The 23,296-nt window shown below is 35.2% G+C and overlaps 2 protein-coding genes across 3 annotated transcripts; both read right to left on the bottom strand.

Moving 5' to 3' along the window:
• Positions 1-1,249: 1,249 nt before the first annotated feature.
• On the bottom strand, positions 1,250-9,251 carry LOC115979102 (cell division control protein 48 homolog B-like). The gene is made up of 12 exons (XM_031101068.1): positions 8,676-9,251; positions 8,490-8,534; positions 7,384-7,439; positions 7,065-7,214; positions 6,225-6,332; positions 5,606-5,705; positions 5,127-5,411; positions 4,876-5,045; positions 3,907-4,035; positions 2,693-2,780; positions 2,490-2,567; positions 1,250-1,857 (listed from the first exon to the last, which is right to left on the bottom strand). The coding sequence occupies exons 1-12, from the start codon at positions 8,835-8,837 to the stop codon at positions 1,375-1,377; spliced, it is 1,854 nt and encodes a 617-aa protein (XP_030956928.1). The 5' UTR covers positions 8,838-9,251; the 3' UTR covers positions 1,250-1,374.
• Positions 9,252-12,548: 3,297 nt separating this feature from the next.
• LOC115979101 (asparagine synthetase domain-containing protein 1-like) lies at positions 12,549-23,267 on the bottom strand. Of its 2 annotated transcripts, XM_031101066.1 has the most exons (15): positions 22,778-23,267; positions 22,078-22,659; positions 20,542-20,902; positions 19,859-20,052; positions 19,620-19,755; positions 18,506-18,784; positions 18,246-18,343; positions 17,917-18,031; positions 17,623-17,728; positions 17,429-17,522; positions 16,798-17,003; positions 15,587-15,686; positions 15,374-15,490; positions 13,441-13,497; positions 12,549-12,970 (listed from the first exon to the last, which is right to left on the bottom strand). In XM_031101066.1, exons 2-15 carry the CDS (start codon positions 22,177-22,179, stop codon positions 12,857-12,859), a joined length of 2,079 nt encoding a protein of 692 aa, XP_030956926.1. In that variant the 5' UTR covers positions 22,180-22,659; positions 22,778-23,267; the 3' UTR covers positions 12,549-12,856. The 2 variants fall into 2 exon arrangements, with proteins under 2 accessions (XP_030956926.1, XP_030956927.1); XM_031101067.1 differs by lacking the exons at positions 12,549-12,970; positions 13,441-13,497 and having other exon boundaries at positions 15,382-15,485.
• Between the last annotated feature and the right edge of the window lie 29 nt (positions 23,268-23,296).

Here is a 23,296-nt window from a genome sequence, read left to right as displayed (position 1 = left end):
CATATTTCTCGCGACGCTAGAGAGAGAGAAAGTGTGTGAGATCGAAAAAAAAAAAAAAAATGTAAGCCTCTCTCTCATAACCATTTCAATCTTTGGCACATTGTCAGTATGTTATATCCAAATATTTTATAGGCCCATGACCTGTTTGATAAAAATGTTTGAAACACTGGTCCTATCTTGTTATCCATGACTGCATGACCTGTTTGATATGTCTTATTCTACTACTATTGTGTGTAGACATTGCCTCCGGTGGAGAGCGTTCACGAGACTAAGCCGAAACAAAAACCTGAGAAAGAATGATATATGGTCTTTTAGCCATAATGTAGGAGCTGATTTTAGTTTCTGGATAGGTAGATCAACACGACAATGTATGTGGCCTATCTTTGAAGCCAAATCCAAGTTTCAAAATTTTTGCGTGTTTTTCAGTTACATTTAATTGTTACGATCATTTTCTTTTTTAATACCCAGAACTGTAACCTTGTAATTGCTACTGTGTTTAAGATGTAATTGCACTTAAGATGTTGGAAGAAATGACTGAAAGAAAGTTAGGTACATTTTTAGTTTGGTTTCCACAGCAAGTTTTTTCATAGTGCTTAGCTCTAGCCAACGAATCATGGAAATAACTGACAATTCATTGGAACTAAATCTAATTCAACGAGAAAAGTACTCACTTTCTGCTAATACAGGGTTATTGTGGATCATATTTTATTAAAAGCTTTAATTTTCTTTTAGAAAGAGACTTATATGGGAATGTTAGACTAGAGGATGTTTTAATAGCTCAAAATTGAATATAACCAATGCAAATGAAAAAAACATGGCTAAATGCTTAAAATACACTTTACAATCTTCAGGTTTGGAGTCAAATCTAAATCAGTCTAGTCGCTCTAATATGCCCCAATTATTACAACGATGTTAACGTGCAAATTTTGTTACAGTCTAGCCTGACTAAAACAATGCCTTTTTCTGTCCAAAGCAACATCATGTGTATAAGTTAAAAACAAAATTCTAACCGATGTTGATAGACCACATTAATATTATTGTAATATTTGAACGTGTAAATTATAAGTTTTCATAGTTGAAAGACCAATTTAGATTGCAATCTCAAAAGGGTGTATAGCATTTAAGCCCCCCAAAAAAGATTTAAAACTTTGTACAAGCCATATGAATTTTTGTATATTTATTTTTTAAGATAACCCTCAACATTACACTGGGAAGCCAAAATACATAAAGGTCACTTTTAGTTAAGAACTCTCAAAAATCTTTGGAGATATAACATTTAAATTTATAAATTTGTAGTGACATTAAACTATGGAATTAGGGAGGGGAAAAGGCTAATTATAACAAAAAAAATAGCATACATCTCCAGCAAATTCTTCAGGTAGTAGCTAGTTCAAGTAGGGTTTGATCAGTACTAGTGAGAAAATATTTAGCAGCAGCAGCAGCAGCAAGTAAGATAAAGCTTACAACACCGACTTTTAGAGTAAATAATGGACCCAATGTTTCTTTTTTGTGCTTGCTATCATTCTTGACACTAGATACAAACTCGCCAGAGCGTTTCACAGAAGGGTTTTTCATAAACGATGCATAGGAATCAATTTCTGCCCTTGTTAATGCGGGTTTCAAAGAATCCTTAACAATCTGGAAATGCCGATCACACACAACAGTAGCAGTAATGTCTTCCCTCAAAGCAACAATTCCAGCTTCCCTACACAGACCCTCCAGTTCAGCTCCTGTGAAAAGTTCGGTATCTTCTGCTATTCTTCTGAGATCAACATCCGGTCCTATTTTCATATTACGTGTATGTACACGAAGTATCTCATAACGACCTTCTAGATCGGGTAGTGGTACATATAGTACCTACAATTTCATTAATAAAAAAAAGACAGAAGTCAAAAAAGACTCTTGCCTTAGACCCAAAAAACTAAATATTTAACAACAGGACACTAACAAGCCAATACTTTTTTTTTTATAAGTAAGAAAGATGTATATTGAAAAAAAACTGCTTAAGCAAAAAGAGCACAACGCAAACCAGAAAAATTACAAGGGAAAACCACAAAAAGACCAATACTTGTTTCCCACACTAGACTATAACTTTAATTGGAAATTTGGAACAGTATATCATACATAAAAGAGTACCACAAAAAGTTCAGGAATCTGAAGTAATATAGTGTTATCTCATGCAAAAAGAGCACAAAGCAAACCGGAAAAATAACAAGGGAAAACCACAAAAAGACCAATACTTGTTTCCCACACTACACTATAACTTTAATTGGAACAGTATATCATACATAAAAGAGTACCACAAAAAGTTCAGGAATCTGAAGTAATATAGTGTTATCTCATGCAAGATGACAGGGATGCAAACTGATTCACTAACTTGCTATTTTGAAGTTCATAATCTCAAACTTTGCACTAACTAGAGAGAGACCAACTTTACAAGTATAATACTCACTATGAACATGAAGGACACAGTGAACAAACTTTCTTACCAGATCAAAGCGTCCAGGGCGCATAAGTGCAGCATCAATTGCATGAGGACGATTTGTAGCAGCCAAAACAAGAATTCCCTTAAAAAGAAAATGAGCATAAACATGAATTAGAGGAAAAGAAACTAGAAGCTCTTTCCATTTTATCCTACAGAAAATTTTAAGATAACTGGAAAATAAAATAATTATTGCGAACAAATGCTTACTTTAGCTTCTTCTAAACCATCCATTTCAGTTAGTAAAGTAGATAGAAGCCTCTCTCCAACTGTAATGTTGCTGCTTGAACTTCCACCTCTGCCATTTAAAATAATAATAATCATATAGAGGAAGAAAAAAAAACCTACAAGTTTATTAATTGTGTTTGGATCCCATCCTAACACCTTCCATTGAAAGCCAGGACATAACCTAGCTCTCAGTGCAAAAACTGGATTAAGTCATTAATTAAAAATCTTAACAGAACTTATACATCACGCGATCATAGTTTTGCAACATTGAGCACTAATAAGGTTGTTGTTGTTGGGGGGGGGGGGTTGGTGTGTTGGAGAGTGAGGAAACAAGCCAAATTAAGGTTACATGTAGTATAGGGCAAGTTGGTTAACAAGTAAACCAGGCTAGCTGATATCATACTTAATCCTGCATGGCGATAAATAGTTAATGGTTCTCTATAGAAAATCTGGTTGTTGGAATTTTGTGGACCAACTGACACAGTTCAACCACCTAATTGTTCAGGCTTGTATCACCAGGCAACCATTTTGGGTTTCCAGAACAGCAAAACACATACATACTAGAAAGGATGTAATATGTGCTGTCCTTCTTGAATCATAGGAATCGTAGGGAGACACACAATCAAAGTGAAATCATGCTGTCATCATTTGAAAGTGAACAGATCAATCCTTAGAATAAAAGGTTTTAGAAAATTTGATGGAAATTTCCTCCTGTAAGTGATTAATTTAAAAAAAAAAAATAAAACCTCATATAAAAGGATGAAATACAGATGGTCTTATTTTAAGCATTATGAAAAACAAAATGAACTCATTTATAAAAAAAATTAGCAAAAAAAATGATTCCATTTCCCATGTCCTTTGTAAAAATATCCAAATTATCCAATATAAATTTTTACAACTAGAATTGAAACAAAAAAATTGACAAGCATGATATCCTGTGGAAACCAACAGAAAGTGAACACTTACATCACAATCCTTCCATGTATTGCATCCCCACAATCTTGAGTTCACATTATGTATTCTTAAGTTGTGTAAACATATCTTTGCATGTATCACAGAGTTTGTCTAGGCATGCTTGTGGAGGTTAGTGTCAAAACATATCTTTGCATGCACCACATAGTTCTATGCTAATGTCAAAACACGTGGAGGGTAGTCATATTTAGCATGTATTAACAACACGACACAAGCAAACTAACCGTTTAGCAGCAACAACGTCAGCCTCATCAAAGAATATTATGCTTGGTGCTGCAAGGCGAGCTCTCTGAAATGTGTTCCGCAACAAAGCTTCTCCCTCTCCAACATACATCGAATACAATTCTGCACCACTGATTCATACTTTATAAATTTCCAAGGCATACAAATCTAAAAGGTTGAACATAAAGATTTTCATAACCATAAGCCAAAGCCAGACATAAACCTAATCATAATCTGGTACGGGATCAAATGTCAGGGAGGGCTCTTTTGAAGATAACAAAAATAGCCATTTAGGGAGCGCCAAAGAGAACATTTTGCCATTGGAAATATCATTTTGTTAAATTGAGGGAGAAAGAAAAAAAAAACTCATCCAATAGCTTGTTAGTTTTTTAGGAAGGCCGATTTTATTTTTTTTTGGGATGAAATATGGGCTTTAGATAACTCAGGAGAAGATTATTTTACTGATAGTTATTGCAAGAAACCCAAGGAACTATTCAAATTAGATAAGGAAAATCCTTCATTTTTTTTCTTTGTTGATCTCTTCTTATGCAAGTCCCTAGATTAGCTAATTCTGCACAGATTTTACAGTTAAGTGCTTCGCTTGATTGAGAGCGATTAAGGGATTGTTTTAACATCTTAGTTCATTATTGGTTCAGTCACCTTGGCCACTGTTTACTACCCGAAATCTCTCCAGACGGTACAGCTCATTGACTAGCCCATTTGCTAATCTCAAGATTGTTTTGTGATGGTAAACATTTATTTTGTCTACCACTTTGATTGAGAAACCAGATAGTTAAATTTGAAGCTTTCAGTCTCAAATGCTTCTTTTTAATTTTCTGATGAGTAATCTCAATGTGCGTATAGCAGGTGATTCATAAAACAGGTGGACTTCAATGCTAAGCATATAATAACATCCAAAAAATGCAGCATGAGCTACATATCAGTTGTTGGGACAAGCAAAATGTTCGAACCTCAGGGAAAAAAAAGAAGCTTGGGCGGCATGAGCTGCAGCTTTAGCAAGGGTCGTTTTTGAGCATCCTGGAGGCCCATGGAGAAGAATTCCTCGTACAGGAGATACTCCCAGCCTTGAAAATGCAGCAGAATGTTTAATAGGCCACTCAACAGCTTGCCGGAGCTTTTTCTGTCCAAGAATTTTAAAAAAAGGTGTCCTCAGGAGTTCCACGAGGATTTCAATGCAAAATGAGAAGTTTATATTACAAACCTTCAAATCTTTTAGTCCTCCAATGTCTTCCCAAGTCACCTTTGGGATTTCCACAGTAACACCTCTTGTTATGCTGGGCCCAACTATGGTTTTTGCATGTTCCCAGTCTTCAATTGTTAAGCTGAGCACACTGGCATCTTCATTTGCATCAGAAGACCTTTTGACCGCAAATATGGTAGCCTCACGACATAAAGCTTCCAAGTCAGCCCCAACATAGCCATTGCAAGATGCAGCTAAGGTCCTTAAGTCAACATTGGGATCTAAAGGAACCTTCTTTGTGTAGAGCTGAAAATTAATTAACACAAATAATGTCAACTTTCAGCCAATAATAGTGTACTTAACTATCCAACCTCCTATCAAACTAGCTAAAAGATTTAAAATTAGTTTGAAGCACTACTGGCAGCATTTTGGTAGACTGATGAGTGTCATAGGATAATGGACCCAAGGATGGCACATAAATTTAAGAGACTCATGCTAACCTTGAGAATTTGAAGGCGTTCCTCCTCAGTAGGTGTAGTAACTTCAACTTCAGCATCAAAGCGCCCTGATCTTCTTAGTGCAGGATCAATTGCATCCACTCTTCGTACACAGAAATCAGATATTAAAAATACATTTAAAGGTTTATACAAACAGTACAAAACAAAGGAACTGGAACTGGAACTGGAAATCATATGATATTGAACTCATAGTATAATTCAATTGCCTTAAGTTCTGTAGAAGATCAGGTAGACTCGAAAGTTTAAATCACCACGAAACAACAGCCCATTGCCCACAATAAGCTTTGACATAGAACGAATGGTAATAACCAATTATAAAATTTTCACACAATTCAATTTAAGAAATTGCCATAATCAAGATACAATAAAAAAAAAAATCACAAAATTACAGCAGGAAAGCTACAGAAAAATGCGCTAAGGCAACCTGAAATCATATATTTGTAGCAACTCCAAATATATTCTATAAGTCAATAACCAGTAATGAAAAATATGTTGACAAAGTAAATTTCTTAAGAAACTTTTATAGATGTACAATAATCAAGTTTGTAGGAAAATAGAGCAGCAGAAACTCTAACTCTATAGATCTGAGAGAGACAATAACCTGTTAGTGGAGGCAACTACGACAACTTGTGGTGCAGAATTTGAGGAAGCTTTACTGGAGTCCATTAGTGTAAAGAGTTGAGAGGCTACACGAACATCTTGCTCCCTTCTGCATATGAAACATCACTTAGTGCAGCCATTACAATCAGTGTCACAGGGACACAGTTCAGTTATATGCCATGTTCCACATCATCTTATAGGCAAATAATGAAAAAAGCAAATGGCATTATATCTGCAGTGTGCCTCAAATGTCAACACACATGTGCATGCACAGAACAGTTAAAAAGATAGGTGTTGGAGAGCAGATAGAGATCAGAAAAGTTTGAGTTTTTGGCCACTAGAAATTTAATCAACAAGACACTGCAACAAGACACTAGAAATTTTATCTCATTGCTCATGATCAACATCATCCACAGTTCAATTACCAAGGATATGATACTCATAATACCACCCCTCTTGACTAGAGCCTAATGAAACTACAATAATTCCAATTCCAAAGGGCCAGAAACTCAAACAAAGCCAACCTAACAAAGTCTTGATTTGCAACACTACTTAATATATCAAAATTTTATACTTATCATAAAAAAAAAAAAACACTACCTAATAACATATTTTTCAATAAGCATATACCCACCTCAACCCACTTACATCATAAGCCCCAACTTACAGAGGAAAAAAAAAAAGAATCTTCCTCTCCTCTCCTCTCCTTATAACACCTTCAAGTACTCAATTTCCTTATGCTATTAATTTTTTTGCCACGCATATTAATAGAAAGTGCAGTTCAAAAGTCCATACATCAAATGGTGAGGTAACAAATACATCAACGTTCTCATCTACATACCTAAAATCACGACGAGGACAGAGTGCATCGATTTCATCGATAAAGATAACTGATGGCTTGCCCAACATTGCATGGGATGATGCCTCTGAAAATGCCTCCCGCAAAACTTTCTCACTTTCTCCAGCATGTGCTCTATGAACAGAGTGTGGACTGCAGAACACACCCAACAATAAAATCAATCATAAAATGATGAAACAAATAAAAAGTCTGGAGGACATGAAACTATAAACCTTTAAGAGAACAAAGGCTTCAGCACCACACAAAGATCAGTCTTCAAAATCTAAAGCAAAGAACATACAAATAAGTGATGATCCCATACCTGATAATGATTAAATGTGCACCACATTCTTGAACAACTGCCCGTACCAAACTTGTCTAGGATAGCAAGAAAAATAAAAATAAAATAAAATGGAATTAATCTCATAACTTCGAATACAAGCAAACCAAACCAAGACATCATCTCATCACCAACTATAAGCTACTCAGACTTGAATTAGACAGACAAACCTAGATACGCATACATGTAGGCAAAAAGAGAAAAATAAAGAACATGTACTGAGTTGTGAACCCTGTCCTCATCATTCCCTGCAAAGAGTCAGCCTCCATTGATTGTGCAAAAGAATGAGTTACAGAAAATTCACCCAAAAAAATTGTAGTACAAATTTTCACTTTGTTTCTCGTTTTCTTTTTGTAAACCAAACATAACACAAAACTTGAACCGAAAATTTTGAAGGATAACCAGCTTCCCAATACTAAACAGAAAAAATCAAAAAATCAAAACTTGCACAAACCTACAATGCCCACATGTCAAGAACAAAACCTTGTACCAAGACATTAACAATTTCATCAAAAGTGCGCACACATTTCTTTCCTGAGGCTGCATTTTTAAAACAAAACAAAAAAATGCCGAATTTAACATAAACACACCCCCCCACCCCCCCCCCCCAAAAAAAAAAAAAACACACACACACACACACACCATTGGACTCCATTTGCCACAAAATAAAATCTTTCAAGAAAACAAAATTGATTGCCACTAACCCAATAGGGGAAAAAATGGAAATCATTCCTCAAACTTCCTTTTTATTTTTTTATAATGTAGGGAACCTTTCTAAATAAGAGCCCTTTAGACTCGCCTCTACCCAGTAAAATTTACGGGCAACTAATCCCAGTCACCAGAACTAGTTACCAAGGTAATCCAAGGTCATTCGCCCTTGCCGGACTAAGCAGTTTATGCTCATGCCCAGGACCAAAAACATACCTCAAACTTCATTGATAAATTCCCACAAAAGCATCCCATTACCTATATATTCTTTGGCCAAGCTAAATGAATCCCAATTCACAACAGAACATATTTAAGTCTGAACAAAACAATACCCATTAAAGAATATATAAATGTATGTATAAGTTTGAAGAGAGAAATACCTTTCCAGTGCCTGGTGGACCATAGAGAAGCAAACCTTTGGGCCACTGGAAGCAAACCCAGAAACCAATTAGGCTAAAACTAAAGCTAGAACATAATACTAATTAATAACAACGATTCAGATCACTGAATACGAAATAAAAGGTAAATAAAGTAGAGTCTTTGTTTGTTTGTTTGTAAGTACTTACTTTGAGACCGAGTTTTTTAGCTTGTGAAGAGTAATAGAGAGGAAAAGTGATGAGCTCTCTGAGTGCCTGAAGGGCTTCAGCGTTTCCTGCTATCGCTTCTTCTGCTCTCCACTGCTTGTTTTCCTTGTTGTCGTTGCTGATGTTGCTGCCTTCGCTTTCCATTTGATTCGACAGAGACCCACAGTGTGTGTTGTGTGTGCTCTGCACAAATAAAAAAAGAGTGAAACAGAGGGAAAACGACCTTCGCCTGAGGATTACACAGGTTCGTGGGTTTCGCCGCCTGGTTCGTGGGTTCACCAACTGGGTTCGCGGTTGATCTCTTGCTTCATGTGGTTTCTGCTTTGATCTCTTGTTTGTGTTTTTGTTATTTCTTTGGTTGTCGTGGAATTTTTTTCAGAGGGAGAAGAGGAAGAAGAAGAAGAAGAGACTGAGGCTTATTGGTTTTCGTTTGTGGAACTCAGGGTTTAAAACTCAACTTCCCGGTGAATTTTCATTGAAATCAAGTCTCTTACCCTTGATACGTTAGTTTACTAAATAGTTTAGCAACTATGGAAACTAATAAAATTGTTTTAAAATTGGTGTTATTTTGAAAAAAAAAAAATCTCCAAAACTCATATATGATGGGGTACTATCAATTTTTTTATAAAAAGTTTTTGGATAAATTGCAAAATACACTCCTAACATTTGGAGTTAACTTGAATTTAATTGAGTTTTACACCCTAAAACTTATCTCTATTAGTAAAATTAACTTCTCCATTAATGGTTTGTTGACATATCCGTTAAGTGCCACATTAGCAAATAGAGCACTCCATTGGTATACCTACCAAATCTCTCCAAAAGTTACTTGGGCAAGTTTCTCCAAAAAAAAGAAGTTACTACTTAATAGTGCATTAATTTCCAAGCAATTGAAATTTGGTATCATTCACTCATGATCACCATCAAATTTCAATATTTATCATTGTGTGTTCCTGTCTATGGCAATCTATGGGGCATGATATTGATAACACCTTCTAGCCACTCAGGGATACATTTTTCATTGCTTTCCACCAGGAAACCAACCTCTTCCATATCTAGTATAAGGATCTCTTTAATAAACCTGCCCCAAGTTATTTGATGGTACTCATATCTCAAAATTTGTAAAAGTTCAAACAAGCACCTACAAGGATCACATGGTTCTAAAGAGGGACAAATCGTGTACTAAAAACACACACAAAAACGCATATTGGACAAACTATGCCTTTCAAAATAGAATGCTGATCCAGGAACAGTGAACATGCTAATGATGTATGTATGACTGAAATGAAATTATGAAAACACTGAAATGCAGTAAATATTCCTCTCTAAAGCATGTAGTAAGTCATCATTTTGACTAGCCTCAATGAGCTCGGTGCAGATAAGGTAGAGATGTCACGATGCAATAGTGGAAGGAGATGCTCAAGATGCTTTTTCTCATGGGAATTACTATCAATCTGAAACTTGATATGGAATTGATTTGAAAGTAAAAGAATTCTCCAATTCATTTAGTATAAAATATGATACCATAAGCTACGAACACAAGAGGAGTTAATCTATCATTTTCCTTTACATGCAAACTAACACAATGGTGCGCATAAGAACTTGGTGATATAGATCACACACAGCTTGGTTGCATGCAGTACGTGAGTGAAGACATGGGAAAATGTTTAAGAACCAATCACAAAAAATTAACCTAGGGCAAAAAAAAAAAAAAAAAAAAAAAAAATTGGGGTTTAGATTATTGAAAACAATGTTGAAGCATACAATTAAGAGCATTCATATCTGTGTATGTAAAATAGCATAAGCCCCAAATTTTGCTAAACCAAACCCAAAAATTACCTACATCAACTTACACATCAATTGTGCAAAACGCATGTTTGCTACCAGACTTGTGCAAATATACACAAGCATTGCGGTTGCGCATTTTGTTTTTTTATTCTTTTTTTGTGTTTCCCAATGATGTAGGAAAAGAGTGGATGGTGGTTGTAGCATGTGCAGAGAATTGAAAAACTTAAAAAAATCAAGAAAATTTGATATTTTAATGAAATGGAGTTTGGAATAAATAATTTGATATAAATGTTCTGAAAAGTGATTTTTTAAAATAGAAAAAAAAAATAGGTTCTTATGTTAAAATAGATAATAATAAAAAATGAAATAAAATTTTGTACGAGCTGTTATGAAGGCTAAAAAATGCAGCTACCTTGAGCAAATGAATATATTAAGTGCTCGATGATGGTATAATGGATATTTAGACAGACTTAGGGGCTAGTTTTTGAGAAAATATTATGTAGGCTTAGACTTAGGGTATAACATTTCTCTCACATAAATGTGGATTTATGTGCAAGATCCACATGTAAGGTCTACTTTTATGTGAAAAAAATGTATGGTACACACAATAATAATTTAACTAGTTTGTTTCTCAAAAAAAAATTTAACTAGTTTAAGGGTTCTTGTATCTAGACATTCATGATTTAATTATTAAGACCATCAAAATATATTCAATAACAAGATTCAAACTGGACGACATTTTGATCACATCCCTAATGAATAATGATGGAACGTTATCTCCCCCCAACTGAATACTTTTCCTAAAATTATACTCCGTCCATTAAGAATGACACTCCTACTCTACCTATAGAAACAACCCATTTATGATTCCAGCCAAGAAGACTAGTAAAAGGATAAGATTTCTATGCTTGTAAATAGAATAATACAACCCATTAAATACTGCATTTAAGATCTCTAATAAAATTAGCACAGATGCAAATTCCTCACATGTAACATTGCAAACAAACCAGAATTAACAAAAACAACAAAATAATGTGACTAACATATTTAATCCAATGAAAGAATGAACAGAATAAACAAGACTAAACTCTTTAAACAAAAAGAAACTTACTATAGAAAGACATTTTGGCTTCTCTCTCTAACTCTCTGGGTGTTGTTGGTTTATGTAGTGCAATTTGATAGTGTTTCATTTTCATGCAGTGTTTGGCCTCTTTGTATGTTTTTTTTTTTTTTTTTTGTTGATAAGATGCCTCTTTGTATATTGGTCTTTGTTGTTGTGTGCCACTAGATTATCTGAAACTTATCCTTGACATTTCGAGCTTCCTCGAGAAGAGAATTCAACAAGTCTTCTCCCATAAACTTTGGGATGAGTATGATTTGCAATAAATAAGGAGAGAGAAAAATAAATCTCTTCAAAGTAAAAAATTTAGGTACAGCTTACCCTGAACATCAACTGTTATGACCCACGGGCATAAGGAGCTAGAAGATGGACATGTGGAATTGGAAGCAGCCGCTGAGTCAGACAGTGGCTAAGTTATTGGACTTGTGATGTTGCCTTACGGAGTAGTTATTATTGTGTTAGGATAATTGTTATCATGTTAGGATAATTGTTATTTAAATTTGATTAAGTTGTTATTAGGATGAGGTCTATCTTGTTATAGAACCATAAGACTAGGAGTTATCTTGATTAATTGTATTTAAGCGTTAAGATGAATAAACAAAGGAGGAGAATTTAACCCAAATACTCTTTTCTTCCTTTAATTCTAGGAGGGTAGTCACCTCTAATACGACTAAAACCATTCTATCAACTGCAGATCATTGCATCAACCATACACTGGTTTTTACAAATAAGATGGCTCATGATAAACAGCAAAAATATATTAAGGTGACATCCTTCCTCAGCTAACTAATCTGCATAATTTTGTACTTTCTATGCAAGTTGCTTCAATTTTTCTCACCAGAGACTTGTAATCAGAAATTATGGCACTTAATTGTCAGATAATTCATTATTTAAGCTCAGCTGGTGGCTATGATAAAATGCAAAAGTGTAAGAATTAGTCAAAGCCATGGCTGTGAAATGACTCTTCCAACTCTAATTAAAGAATAACTCAGGATCAATTAAAAAGACTAAATCTTCTCGAATCTCAATTCATACAACAAAATCATTTAAATTCTAGTTACAAAGTAATAAGGTGCTTTATGATGCTGGAGGAACGGAGATCTGTGTGCATGTGCACAAAAACAATGTTGGTGATGGCTCATTGTCATCATTCATTTATAGAGCCGAGACCAAAAATGCAGGAACTCCAGATTGAAGCAGATCAAAGCTCCAGAAAGAAAGAGAGGAACACATGCGAAGAATTAACCCAAGGGCGGTATTAAGTCAAGTTTGATGGCAATTGAATTACTGCACTTCCAGCAGACGCCTGATTTGCCGCACGGTTACTACCAAAATTCTTTCGATTTGACTCCCTCGCAATTCTTGAACCAAACTACACCAGTAAAGAACAAAGATTAAATCACTTTTTTTTTCTTTTTTTTGAGAAAAAGAGTAAATCACTTAAGAATCAAATAGCGTTTAGCAACATAACTTTCTTCTAGATAAAGCTCGTGAACAATTTGTATTTAACCCAGCTTGAAAGTTCTTTTGCATGTATTTGACTTACGACTTCATTGCAGAACCAATTCAGAGAGATTTTTATAACTAGAAAACTAGTCCAATTGATACTATGGATTTAATCATTGTTCAAAACGACAGAATGCTGATAATAGCATAATCAGAAAGATTGACTGTTAAATGCTATATGTATAGTAAAATTTAAAAAACACAGCATCCCCTTGAGAAGTGATATTACTATCTACCTAGAAAAAGAAAAGAATTCATAGTGCTAAGTGCTGCATAAACCCAAAGCATGGCAATTCATACATTTAAATGTTATAACATCTGTATAGGTATGCATACCTGAATTGCTCTTTTGGGCAGAACTGCTGCTTCATATAAACCAAGCAATCGAGCAACCTTCAACAAACATAATGCACAAACAATTAAACATCTGGCCAGGATTCATGACATGAGATACTAAGCCTGAATTGAGAGCCATTGATTTAGTAACGGATTTCAAATCCAAAAATGAACATGTAAGATTTCTTTGCATATAACAGTAAAAGAGAAATCAGTACCAAAGTTATAATTACTGTACCATACCAGCTACAGTGGTCAATAGATTTCATACTGGTTAGTAAACCTGTACACTTAGACCCTTGAAATGTATCGGGTTTAAATACCAGGATGTTTCAGCCTATACAGATTGTTTCAGCTGTTTCCAGCTGGTACAAAATCATAGGTTTTTTTTTCATAATTTTTTATTACATGGGAGAATAATTCCTTTTGAGTTGAGACGATATGAGTCTATTCTTAATAAAATGATGAGTCAGGTGAAACTATTTTGAATTCATGAATAATGGATTACACTGTTGATCGGAGTCAATAATCCTTTGGGCAACCAACCAGACCCTGCAGATCAAATTTTGATCAACAACTTGGAGGCATGGCTGAGTGGCTTAAGGCATTGGTTTGCTAGATCAGGCTTTCATCCATTGTCCAAGATTTCGCCGCTGTTGTCCCCCATGGGAATCTGGGCCATGTCTTAGTCCTAGTTCTGATCATCCAAAAAGACCAACTAAGCACTGTTAGCTTGGCTACCCTCTACCGTATGATTTGGAGGAAGGGGCAAATTGGTAGTTTAATGCTAAATTCCGTTAGACTTAACCCAAAAACAGCCGATAGGGGGGTAAGTATTACAGAGTTATAACTTTGGGGGGTCAATCATGCATTTTGATGGTTCAAGGGGCAAAGTGTAAAATGGGGTATAGTTCAAGGTGGAAAAGTGTAATTTCCCCTTGATTATATTAAGATAGCAAGATGATGAATTGGAATGGAACCTCAAGAAACTTCAACCTGGATCAAACCAGAATGTCTCCCTAACCCCATATAAGGTTTTTGTATTCCCTACACTCCATCAGAGTCCACTTCATTCAATAGAGCAGTTCAAAGTTCTTTTTTTGGATAGGTAATAGAGAAGTTCAAAGTTAAATCCTGTTAGACAGCAATAAATTTTCTTTCCACAGAACTTTATGTCACCCACACGTTTGGCTTGACATCTCAACTATAACCATGAACAAGATATCTTTTGGTATAATAATGGGCAATGAATAAACAGTTACTCATTTAACCAAATTATGGTCTAATATTTTCAAATGACAACCTTCAGTTTCCACCACACACAGCTTCAACTTGTCGGTCATGGTAATCATATTCCTTCAACCATCACCAATTTTTGAGATAGGTAGATAGGGGAAAGGGGGACGTGGGCTTCGAACCACAGGTATGGGGCACCACAAAGGATGCCATTACCACTAGGCTATCACTTGAATCCCAACCATCACCAATTTTAAGCCAGATGACTCCCCAAATTCGAGAATATAATATCAATAGAGATTGGGATGCTACAATGCAACATATGGAACTTCTCCCTACAGATGGTTTGTCAAATACTCATCAGCACAATACTCATGTTGACAACAACTACAAAGCCATTTCCTTAAAAAAAAAAAACTGTATTCATTTTTAACACTACATTTCTCTGGGGCATAGAAGGAATTCAGTCACATTATATAGTGTTATGCATTGTAAAGTACAAAAGTAAATATCATGCATAAAACCCAGAAGCAGATGCTCTTACAAAACATGCACGTATGCCGGCACATTCCCAGATGATATATATATATATATATATTCAGAAACATGTACATAACCGTATTTCTGTGCCCGTATCATGTCTCATATGTTAGGGCACGACAGAGAATGTAAACTAAACAAAAGATATAGCACTGACCTCTCTCAGAATCTTTTTATCACCAATTCCACTAGGTTGATCAAGGTTGGCAATCTCCCACAGAGGAATATCAAGCAAAGTCCTTATAACATCTTCATCCAAGAAAGGAAATCTAGCCTTTTTTAAAAAGCAGAAAAGGAAGAATTAGATAGTTGCCACATGTGACCAGTCAATGATGTAAGAAATTGTTTTTGTCCAAGATGTTAGCAATACCTCCTTCCCATTATCAGCAATACATCTGTCATCTCTTCCTAGGTTTCTCTTCCAAATTCTTTGCATGTCCAATTTCATTTCCTCATGTAGCCCAAGCCAACTGAAGACAGCATATGAGACCACCAAAACGAGTAGGTATATAAACATCAATTACTCCAAACATTACTTGGTTCAGTGATAGGTCACGAATATAATGAATGATATCAAATCACTGCTGCTCTAAATAGGAGAAAATCAAATAACAATGCACAGGAAGCTGGTAATTCTTTCAGTTTCTTAGAATGAATTTAGTACTGAAATTCCAGAAGACCCTATTCCTGTGGATCCATTTGGCACAGCTTATTTTTTCGGCCTTCAGAAAATGGATTGTTTGAAAAGCCTGTATCTAGAAAAAAAGTGAAGTTTTTAAAAAAAGACTACTTTTCAAAATAGAATGCCAAACGGGCACTAAAACTAATACATACAACAGAAGAATACAGTTCCTGTTAGTGAAGCGCAGTAGCCACTGAACCACACACACAGACACCCTCGCACATGCATGCGCATTCACATACAAACAAGCTGAATACAGTATTTCTGAAGGCATTGGTCCAAAATCAATTTGATTTTGCCAAGGCTTTTTTTTTTTTTTTTTAAGTAAGCTTGCCAAAGGGTTGTACCGGCAGCAGGTGCATATATCAGGATACTCTTTTCTGCCGCATCATTTGGTCATGATTAGCTATCAAATTGACAAGGATCAATGCAAGTACCAAAAGAAATTTCAGGGGCCTTGCCTAGATTCTGAGGCCCAAGTTCAGAAATTTTCAGCAACTAAATTTTGTTTGAACGTTCTCAACCATTTTATTACCACACTTATTTTCTCATTACTATAATGTGATAACATTCACCTACTTTAGCAGCAAAGTATCTAGGGGCCACAGATTCTTTACAGCCTCTTGAAAGAAGCATTAGGAGCCAGTTCCACACATTAAATTGCTAGTAGGTGAAGACTTATATGATATTCAAAAACAGGTTAGAATATTACAGCAACTTCAAGACCTATATGATACACACTGATATTAACAAAAGAACTACTTTAGAGCAAAGTAATTACATGAACATAAACACAGATCCACACATGTGTGAATACACACACAAATTGGTTTCCAAACATGCAAAAAAAAAAAAAAAAAGTGACGAGATTATTTAATTTATTCATGAAAAATGCATACCTTCCCTTTCGATATTTTGTTTTATGCCTACCATATCCAGCACATTGCTCATCAGCACCAGAACCAACAAGGACAATCCTGGCCTTTGACTTGTATTTAACACGTTCATTGCACTGAAGATCCTTATCAAAATTATTGTTATTTCCTTCATACACCCAGCCACTGCCTCTAGCAGCCAGCCATAAAGCTATTCCTATATTCAGGTCCTGCAATATTAAATAAGATATAAGACTCTATCCATTCAGATCAATAGCACTTATGTTGGTGAGAAGAGAGATCTAGAAAGATGACATTTACTCTGTTATTTTGTTATTTCATGGGAAAAAATAAAAGACAAATTAAGCTAAAAGATCATAAGACACCTTTGAGATCTAAGGGTGAATTACAATAAAAGCTTATGCTAAAGGAACATCAAAAGTATTGGAAAATTTCATTGAGAGGAATCAGCAAAGAAAAGACGCGAAGGGGATAATTATGTGTATCTATGATGTCCTCCCATAATGTCAGGAAACATGTATAAGTTAGAACAACATAAGATTATAAGGCCATTTATCTGATTCAGTGGAAGCTTAAAACAAAACATATATAGAATAAGGAAAAACTGCATTATCTGTTGAAAGAAACTTTGCACCATATAAGTATTTGCAGGATTTATTAGTGACATGACGTGCTTTGTTTCAAGGTCCAATGTTGATAAATCAGCATCAATCTCTACAAGTTTCCACCTGCAATTAAAATATCATGTGAACTGATGGCACAAGGCAAGACAATTGCAGAAATTCATTACACAGAAAGCCTTTTAGTATGGGAAATCATAGTCCATACCTTCTCAAGGGTGCAATTCTTCTCAACTCCATTACTCCTGCCTTGGCAGAGATTCTATCAGGAGCAGACTGACCGTCAAAACTCACATTAAGTAGATCAATCTCATCTGTCATTAAAATTGATAGGACATGAGCTTACAGGTACGATTGACAAAAGGATTTTATAATGCATGTCATTATTTAGCTTTACAGTTTCAACTCTAAAAATTGGAGCTCATTGAGATTCATACAAATATAACACAGAACATTAAGAAGGGGGAAAAATAAATAAATGTAGCTTTTACTGAACACTCACAGCTGGGATCAAGGCATTCATCTAGTAATGCTGAAAGTATCATAGAATCTAATCCTCCAGAGAAAAGAACTGCCACTGGTGTGAGTACCTCTTGTCTTATATCACAAGTAACTGCCTATGCATTTCATGTCAAAAGAATTCTATTAATACAAAAGGAAATAAATCAAATAACCCAAAAAAGAAATAATTGAGCCTACTCAAGGTTATTTAGTTGGAAAATATTCCTTAATTTTCCATTTTACAATAAAATGTTTAAGAATAATATCTGTCCCACTACTCTATAGCATGAAACTAATGCAAATGTAATTCAGTTCAATCAGATCATGAACCTTAAATATTCTATGCAGTGAAGTGCGCCGCATCACAGATTCCCTTAAAGCAAACAGTACAGTCTCTGCCATCCCTGAAATTGAAGCTTGGATGGGCCCTACTTAATCAATACAAAACGACAGTTACAGCATCATTACAACAAAACCTACAATTATAATTACTAATCATATTCATGAGACAAAAATGGTAAGTAGTTTATATTTTAACTAAAATTTGGAAGTTCCACATGCAACTGCTTACAGAATGGTATGAAAATCACCTGATTTGGATGGCAATATATTTGAACAAGCTGAATGCACATCATGTTGCTCCATAAGAGTCTTGCCATGAGAAGAGTATAAATCTTCGGGTTTTGGTTCAACAGAAGTTCTCTCCCAAACAATCAGTTCTTTTAGCATGGAATTTGTCCATTCATGTTTTCTGACCTTACCAACCAGGCACCCATCCAATTTTGGAGCATCAAAAGATATGCTGTATATCCCACATGTAAGCTCTTCCCAGAAATTGTGGTTGTTAATTTCATTTTCAGCTTCAAAGCCTGGATTAAAATAACATCACTTGATATAAAAATCTCACTCATATCAAGAGTCAAAAATTGACAAACTGCAAGAAAAATTAAAGGGACTTGTGGGTTAATATACTTGTAATTTTAATGGTACTAAATGCAACAATGGTAAAAACTTATGCATTTGGAAAACAATATACATGTATGCAGTGCCCTTAAAATATATATATATATATATATATATTCATGGCAGTACTTGCTCACTTTGGCTCAATAAAGCCTATGGCTAATTATAAGGAACAGCTGTATTAAGAGTCTTGCCAATAAGCGCTCTTCCTTTGCCATTAATTACAATTATCAAAAAGAAGGTTTATCAAGCAACACTCCATAAAGAATACCTCCCACCCTGCACATTCTATGATCACCTAATACATATAAAAGTTCATAGCATGTCTTTTCAGATTGCCCAAATTCACTCAGCTTGGAGATATGTCATATTAAGCAATGTTTAGAGGGGAATCTATTTTCAAAGTAGTGAGATCCACTAAAGCAATGTGTACATCTGAACTAATAGACACAAGGAGACTGGTGTGGAGAACAAAATTTCAGAAAGGAAAAGACATGGAATACAAGGAGAGTGGCATGAAGAAATATCGTATCACACAAATATTTAAAGATCAGGGAATAGAAATGGGAGAATGAAAAATAAAACAACATGCATAATTTACTTGACATTTTGTTTCAGAATTACTCCAGAACAGAAATCAGCTTCAGCACACTGTATTATCAATCATCATTACAATGCACTAAACAACATAAGCCAAACCCTAAGAACCAAATGAGTAAAGTTCTACTGAGCATAGTATACCAGAACTCTCCTCAGTGGAAGAAAATGGTGATAAAGAAGATAGCAGGAACCGATGGTCCTCCAAAGTAGGCCAGTGAACAAGAAGGCTCCGTCTGCCAAATGCATCTCGACCAAACCACAGGGTTCTTGAACTTTCCTATACATAATGTGACAAGTAAACTTCAGAAATAAGATTCTGGTAACGAGAGATACTGCAAAAATTTAATTGAAATAAATAGAAACTTACCACTCAGAGTTACCTGCCAATAGATGACAGCCCATGGCCCCTTAATTGTAGAGAGAACCTCTGGAACAGAACTTTTTCCTTTTTCAAGACAGTAGCTTGTTCTTGTGTGCAAATGGGAATTGCACGAGCAGCAGTTTCCAAGAGCTTGCATTAGAATTTCAGTATCATTGCTATCACTATCAATGTTAATTCCTCCAAATATTTCTCCTTCAAAGTAGAACATAAAATCAGAACCCAAGATTATATCTGAAAACTAAATGAATGAAATTGAAGAGACCAGTTTTAAACATCAAGTGTCTTATATAAAATCAAATGCATTTGATCATTAATTTCTTGTTTAATTTAGCTTATTCATCCTTAAATAGGATGTACATTGTTTTTTTTTTTTTTAAATAACTTAGAATGTACATCTTTTTAAAGCCTCACCTTTTTCTAGGTATAGCTATACTTTTGCCCTGCCTATTTTTTAAGCAAAGTAAAATGAAAATAAAGATAACCAATCAAAAAATATGAGATTACATCTACTTGAAGAATGTCATGTACCAACAAGAAACACAAGTAGGACCCATATCCAACAAAAACTCAGTGTAACAAAATAGGCCAAAAGTGTGTGAAAGAAATATATGCAGCACAAAGGTCAAACCATTATGAATACAATCCCTCTGATCTAATCCATTAAGAGACAAGTAAGCATACCATTATACACAAAAATATTCCCATATGTATCCATCAAGGGCTGAACAATAGGATTTATCCCCCGGAGCTGTAATGTGGCACCAATAAAGTGAAGTTCTGCCACAACATTGGACATGCTAAAACCATTCTCTACCTCACGAGTTTGTCCATGTGTATCAAAGCAACAATCATTTTTCTCCTCAACACGTTGTGAACAGGACTCGTCCCTTTCTTTTGCCTCTTCTCCACCAGTGAAGGATACAATTTCTCGCTCCTCAATGGAGCTTGAAGTCTTTGAATAAAGGAAAACCTTCTTGCTACCCAAGCTATCAGGACCCCTCCTCCCTAGAGCTGCTTTAAGATCATCTATCGAGAATACCAGCTGATGCACAGTGCACCAATAAAAAATATTAGTCACTTTTTTTGAAACAGCAAGGATTATAAAATAATTAGCACACTATCAAAATTCAATTAACACTAAATCATATACTTTCACTAGCAACATATTGAGAGAGAGAGAGAGAGAGAGAGATTAACCCCAAAAAAACCGCAACATGCTATTTTCTAACCAGTGGCTTTTGAACCCACAAAATCACCTTTCATGTTAGAATTGGGATCAAATAATTAAACTTCCATTTCCTAGCCATTTAAGCTTTTGGGATCAGTGACAATTTATCACGATATCATAATAGATGATCATAAGTCGAACACTGTCTCCACTTTACCTCCCATTTAAAAAGTTATAAAGCCACGTGTCGGGGAGTTTGGCCCAAACGTAAGGACGAGTGTTAGTAACTAATAAATAATTAAATTAATCAAATTTCCAAAAAACTCAAGCTTTTGGGACAAGCAGCAGTTTATCACTCCACTCAATTCTTGTGTTTCAAGAAATAATGTCATCAGAGTCATAGCCCTTTAGCAAAAACAACCAAAACACACACCCAAAAACTATTGCCAGTTTGCCACTCATATAGACAATATCTACAGCAAGCTCTTCCCCCCACATTCAAAAGCAATCATTCTAAAATTGAAAATATTCCCTATAAGTGAATAATACCCCACAATCCAAAAAAAAAAACTATTAATTGAATTATGGTACACTTTTTTTTTGTCTAAATATAATTAAATCATAATAGATGAGCATAAGTCAAACACTGTCCCCACTTTACCCCCATTTAAAGACCCATATGTCGGGGAGTCTGGGCCCACACATAAGGAGAAGTATTAGTAAAAACTCAAACTTTTGGAACAACCAGTAGTTTATCACTCCACTCAAAAAAGCAATAAGTCTAAAATTGAAAAAGATTCCCCATAAGTGAATAATACCTCACATTTCCCAAAAAAAAAAAAAATACTATAACTGAATTCTGGTACATATTTTTGATTGCTCCACTTTTTCTTTTCTTTTTTTGGGTCTAAAAATCTAATTAAATTATGAAACAATTTATGACACATTGTTAATATCAAATTCTTGTTCTCTAAATAGAAAAATGAAAAATTTTGACCAAACAAGAATTTAAAAATATAACAATAAAAATGAAAACTAGAAAAACCTACTTGGTCATCAATGGAAGTAGAGGAGGCTGAAGGTACAGAGTCGAGAAGCAGAGATGACAAGTCAATACAAGTTCCAGAGATGATCAAAGCTATTCCACACATCTCTCTCTCTCTCTCTCTCTCAGCTTTCAGTTCTCAGTTCTGGGTTTTTGAGTTGTTGTGGGCGGGTTCTACCTACGCTAAAACCTTTGGTTTTCATTGCGATGGTGTATTTGAGGGTTTTAGCAGGAGATGATAATGGTTATATATAATTAGGGACAGGCTCACCTCCCGTTCAATACTCTCCTGTTTTCTCCATTTTTTAAATAGATGAAGGACACGTGTTAGTGAAGCAATCCAAAGGCCAAAAAAAAAAGAAAAACCCACAGAGCAACTTTTCTTTCATTCTCTCTTCGTCTCTCTCTATCTCTCAACTCTCTCTAGAACTCCAGAACTGAGCATCAAAGGTGTTTCTCTTTCTCATTAAATTGTGACTTGCTCCTTCCTTCATCTTCTACACAAAGACAAATTCCCTTTTGTTTGAATCTTATATTCAGTTTTTTGGGCTTTTGGGCATCGTTACTTACAATGGAACCCCTTCATCTGTAAGAATATATATATATATATATATATATATATATATATATTTCATTTTTAGGTGAGTTTAAGCCAAGCTTTTGTATTTTCTTGAAACCCAAAACAACTATAGACTAGGATTTACCTGCTTTGGTGTTCTTGTGGAACCATTTATGATTGAGTGGTGAGGTTTGGGTTCAATTTCCTTTCCCTGATCTTGTTGGAGATCCCATGGAATATTTCATCCAATGTCCCAATTTCGCCCTTTCTTCTCTGGCAAGCACCGATCTTCTCAAGTAAGGTCTTATCTTGGAGCGTTTGATGCTCAGCTCTGAATAGAGCTAGACATAGAGACTAATGGAGATAGTTGATTTTTTCAGTAATTGCTGTAGTACTGGAGATTTGTGCACTGCTTTTTGGATTTTTACCATCTTTGTGTAGAAGATGAAGGAAGGAACAAGACAATTTACTGAGAAATACTCAGTTCTGGAGTTTTAGAGAGAGGAAGACGGAGAGAGAGTAACTTGCTTTGTGGGTTCTTTTTTAGCCTTTGGATTGCTTCACTTACACGTGTCCTTCATCTATTTAAAAAATGGAGAAAACAGGAGGCCATTGAACGGGAGGTGAGCCTGTCCCATATAATTATCATGTGACAAGCGAAGTC

The sequence above is a fragment of the Quercus lobata genome, chromosome 3, assembly GCF_001633185.2.
Source record: "Quercus lobata isolate SW786 chromosome 3, ValleyOak3.0 Primary Assembly, whole genome shotgun sequence".
Classification (NCBI taxonomy): Eukaryota; Viridiplantae; Streptophyta; class Magnoliopsida; order Fagales; family Fagaceae; genus Quercus; species Quercus lobata.
Note: the sequence above shows the minus strand (reverse complement) of the source record. Positions and strands in the feature narration are given on the sequence as shown.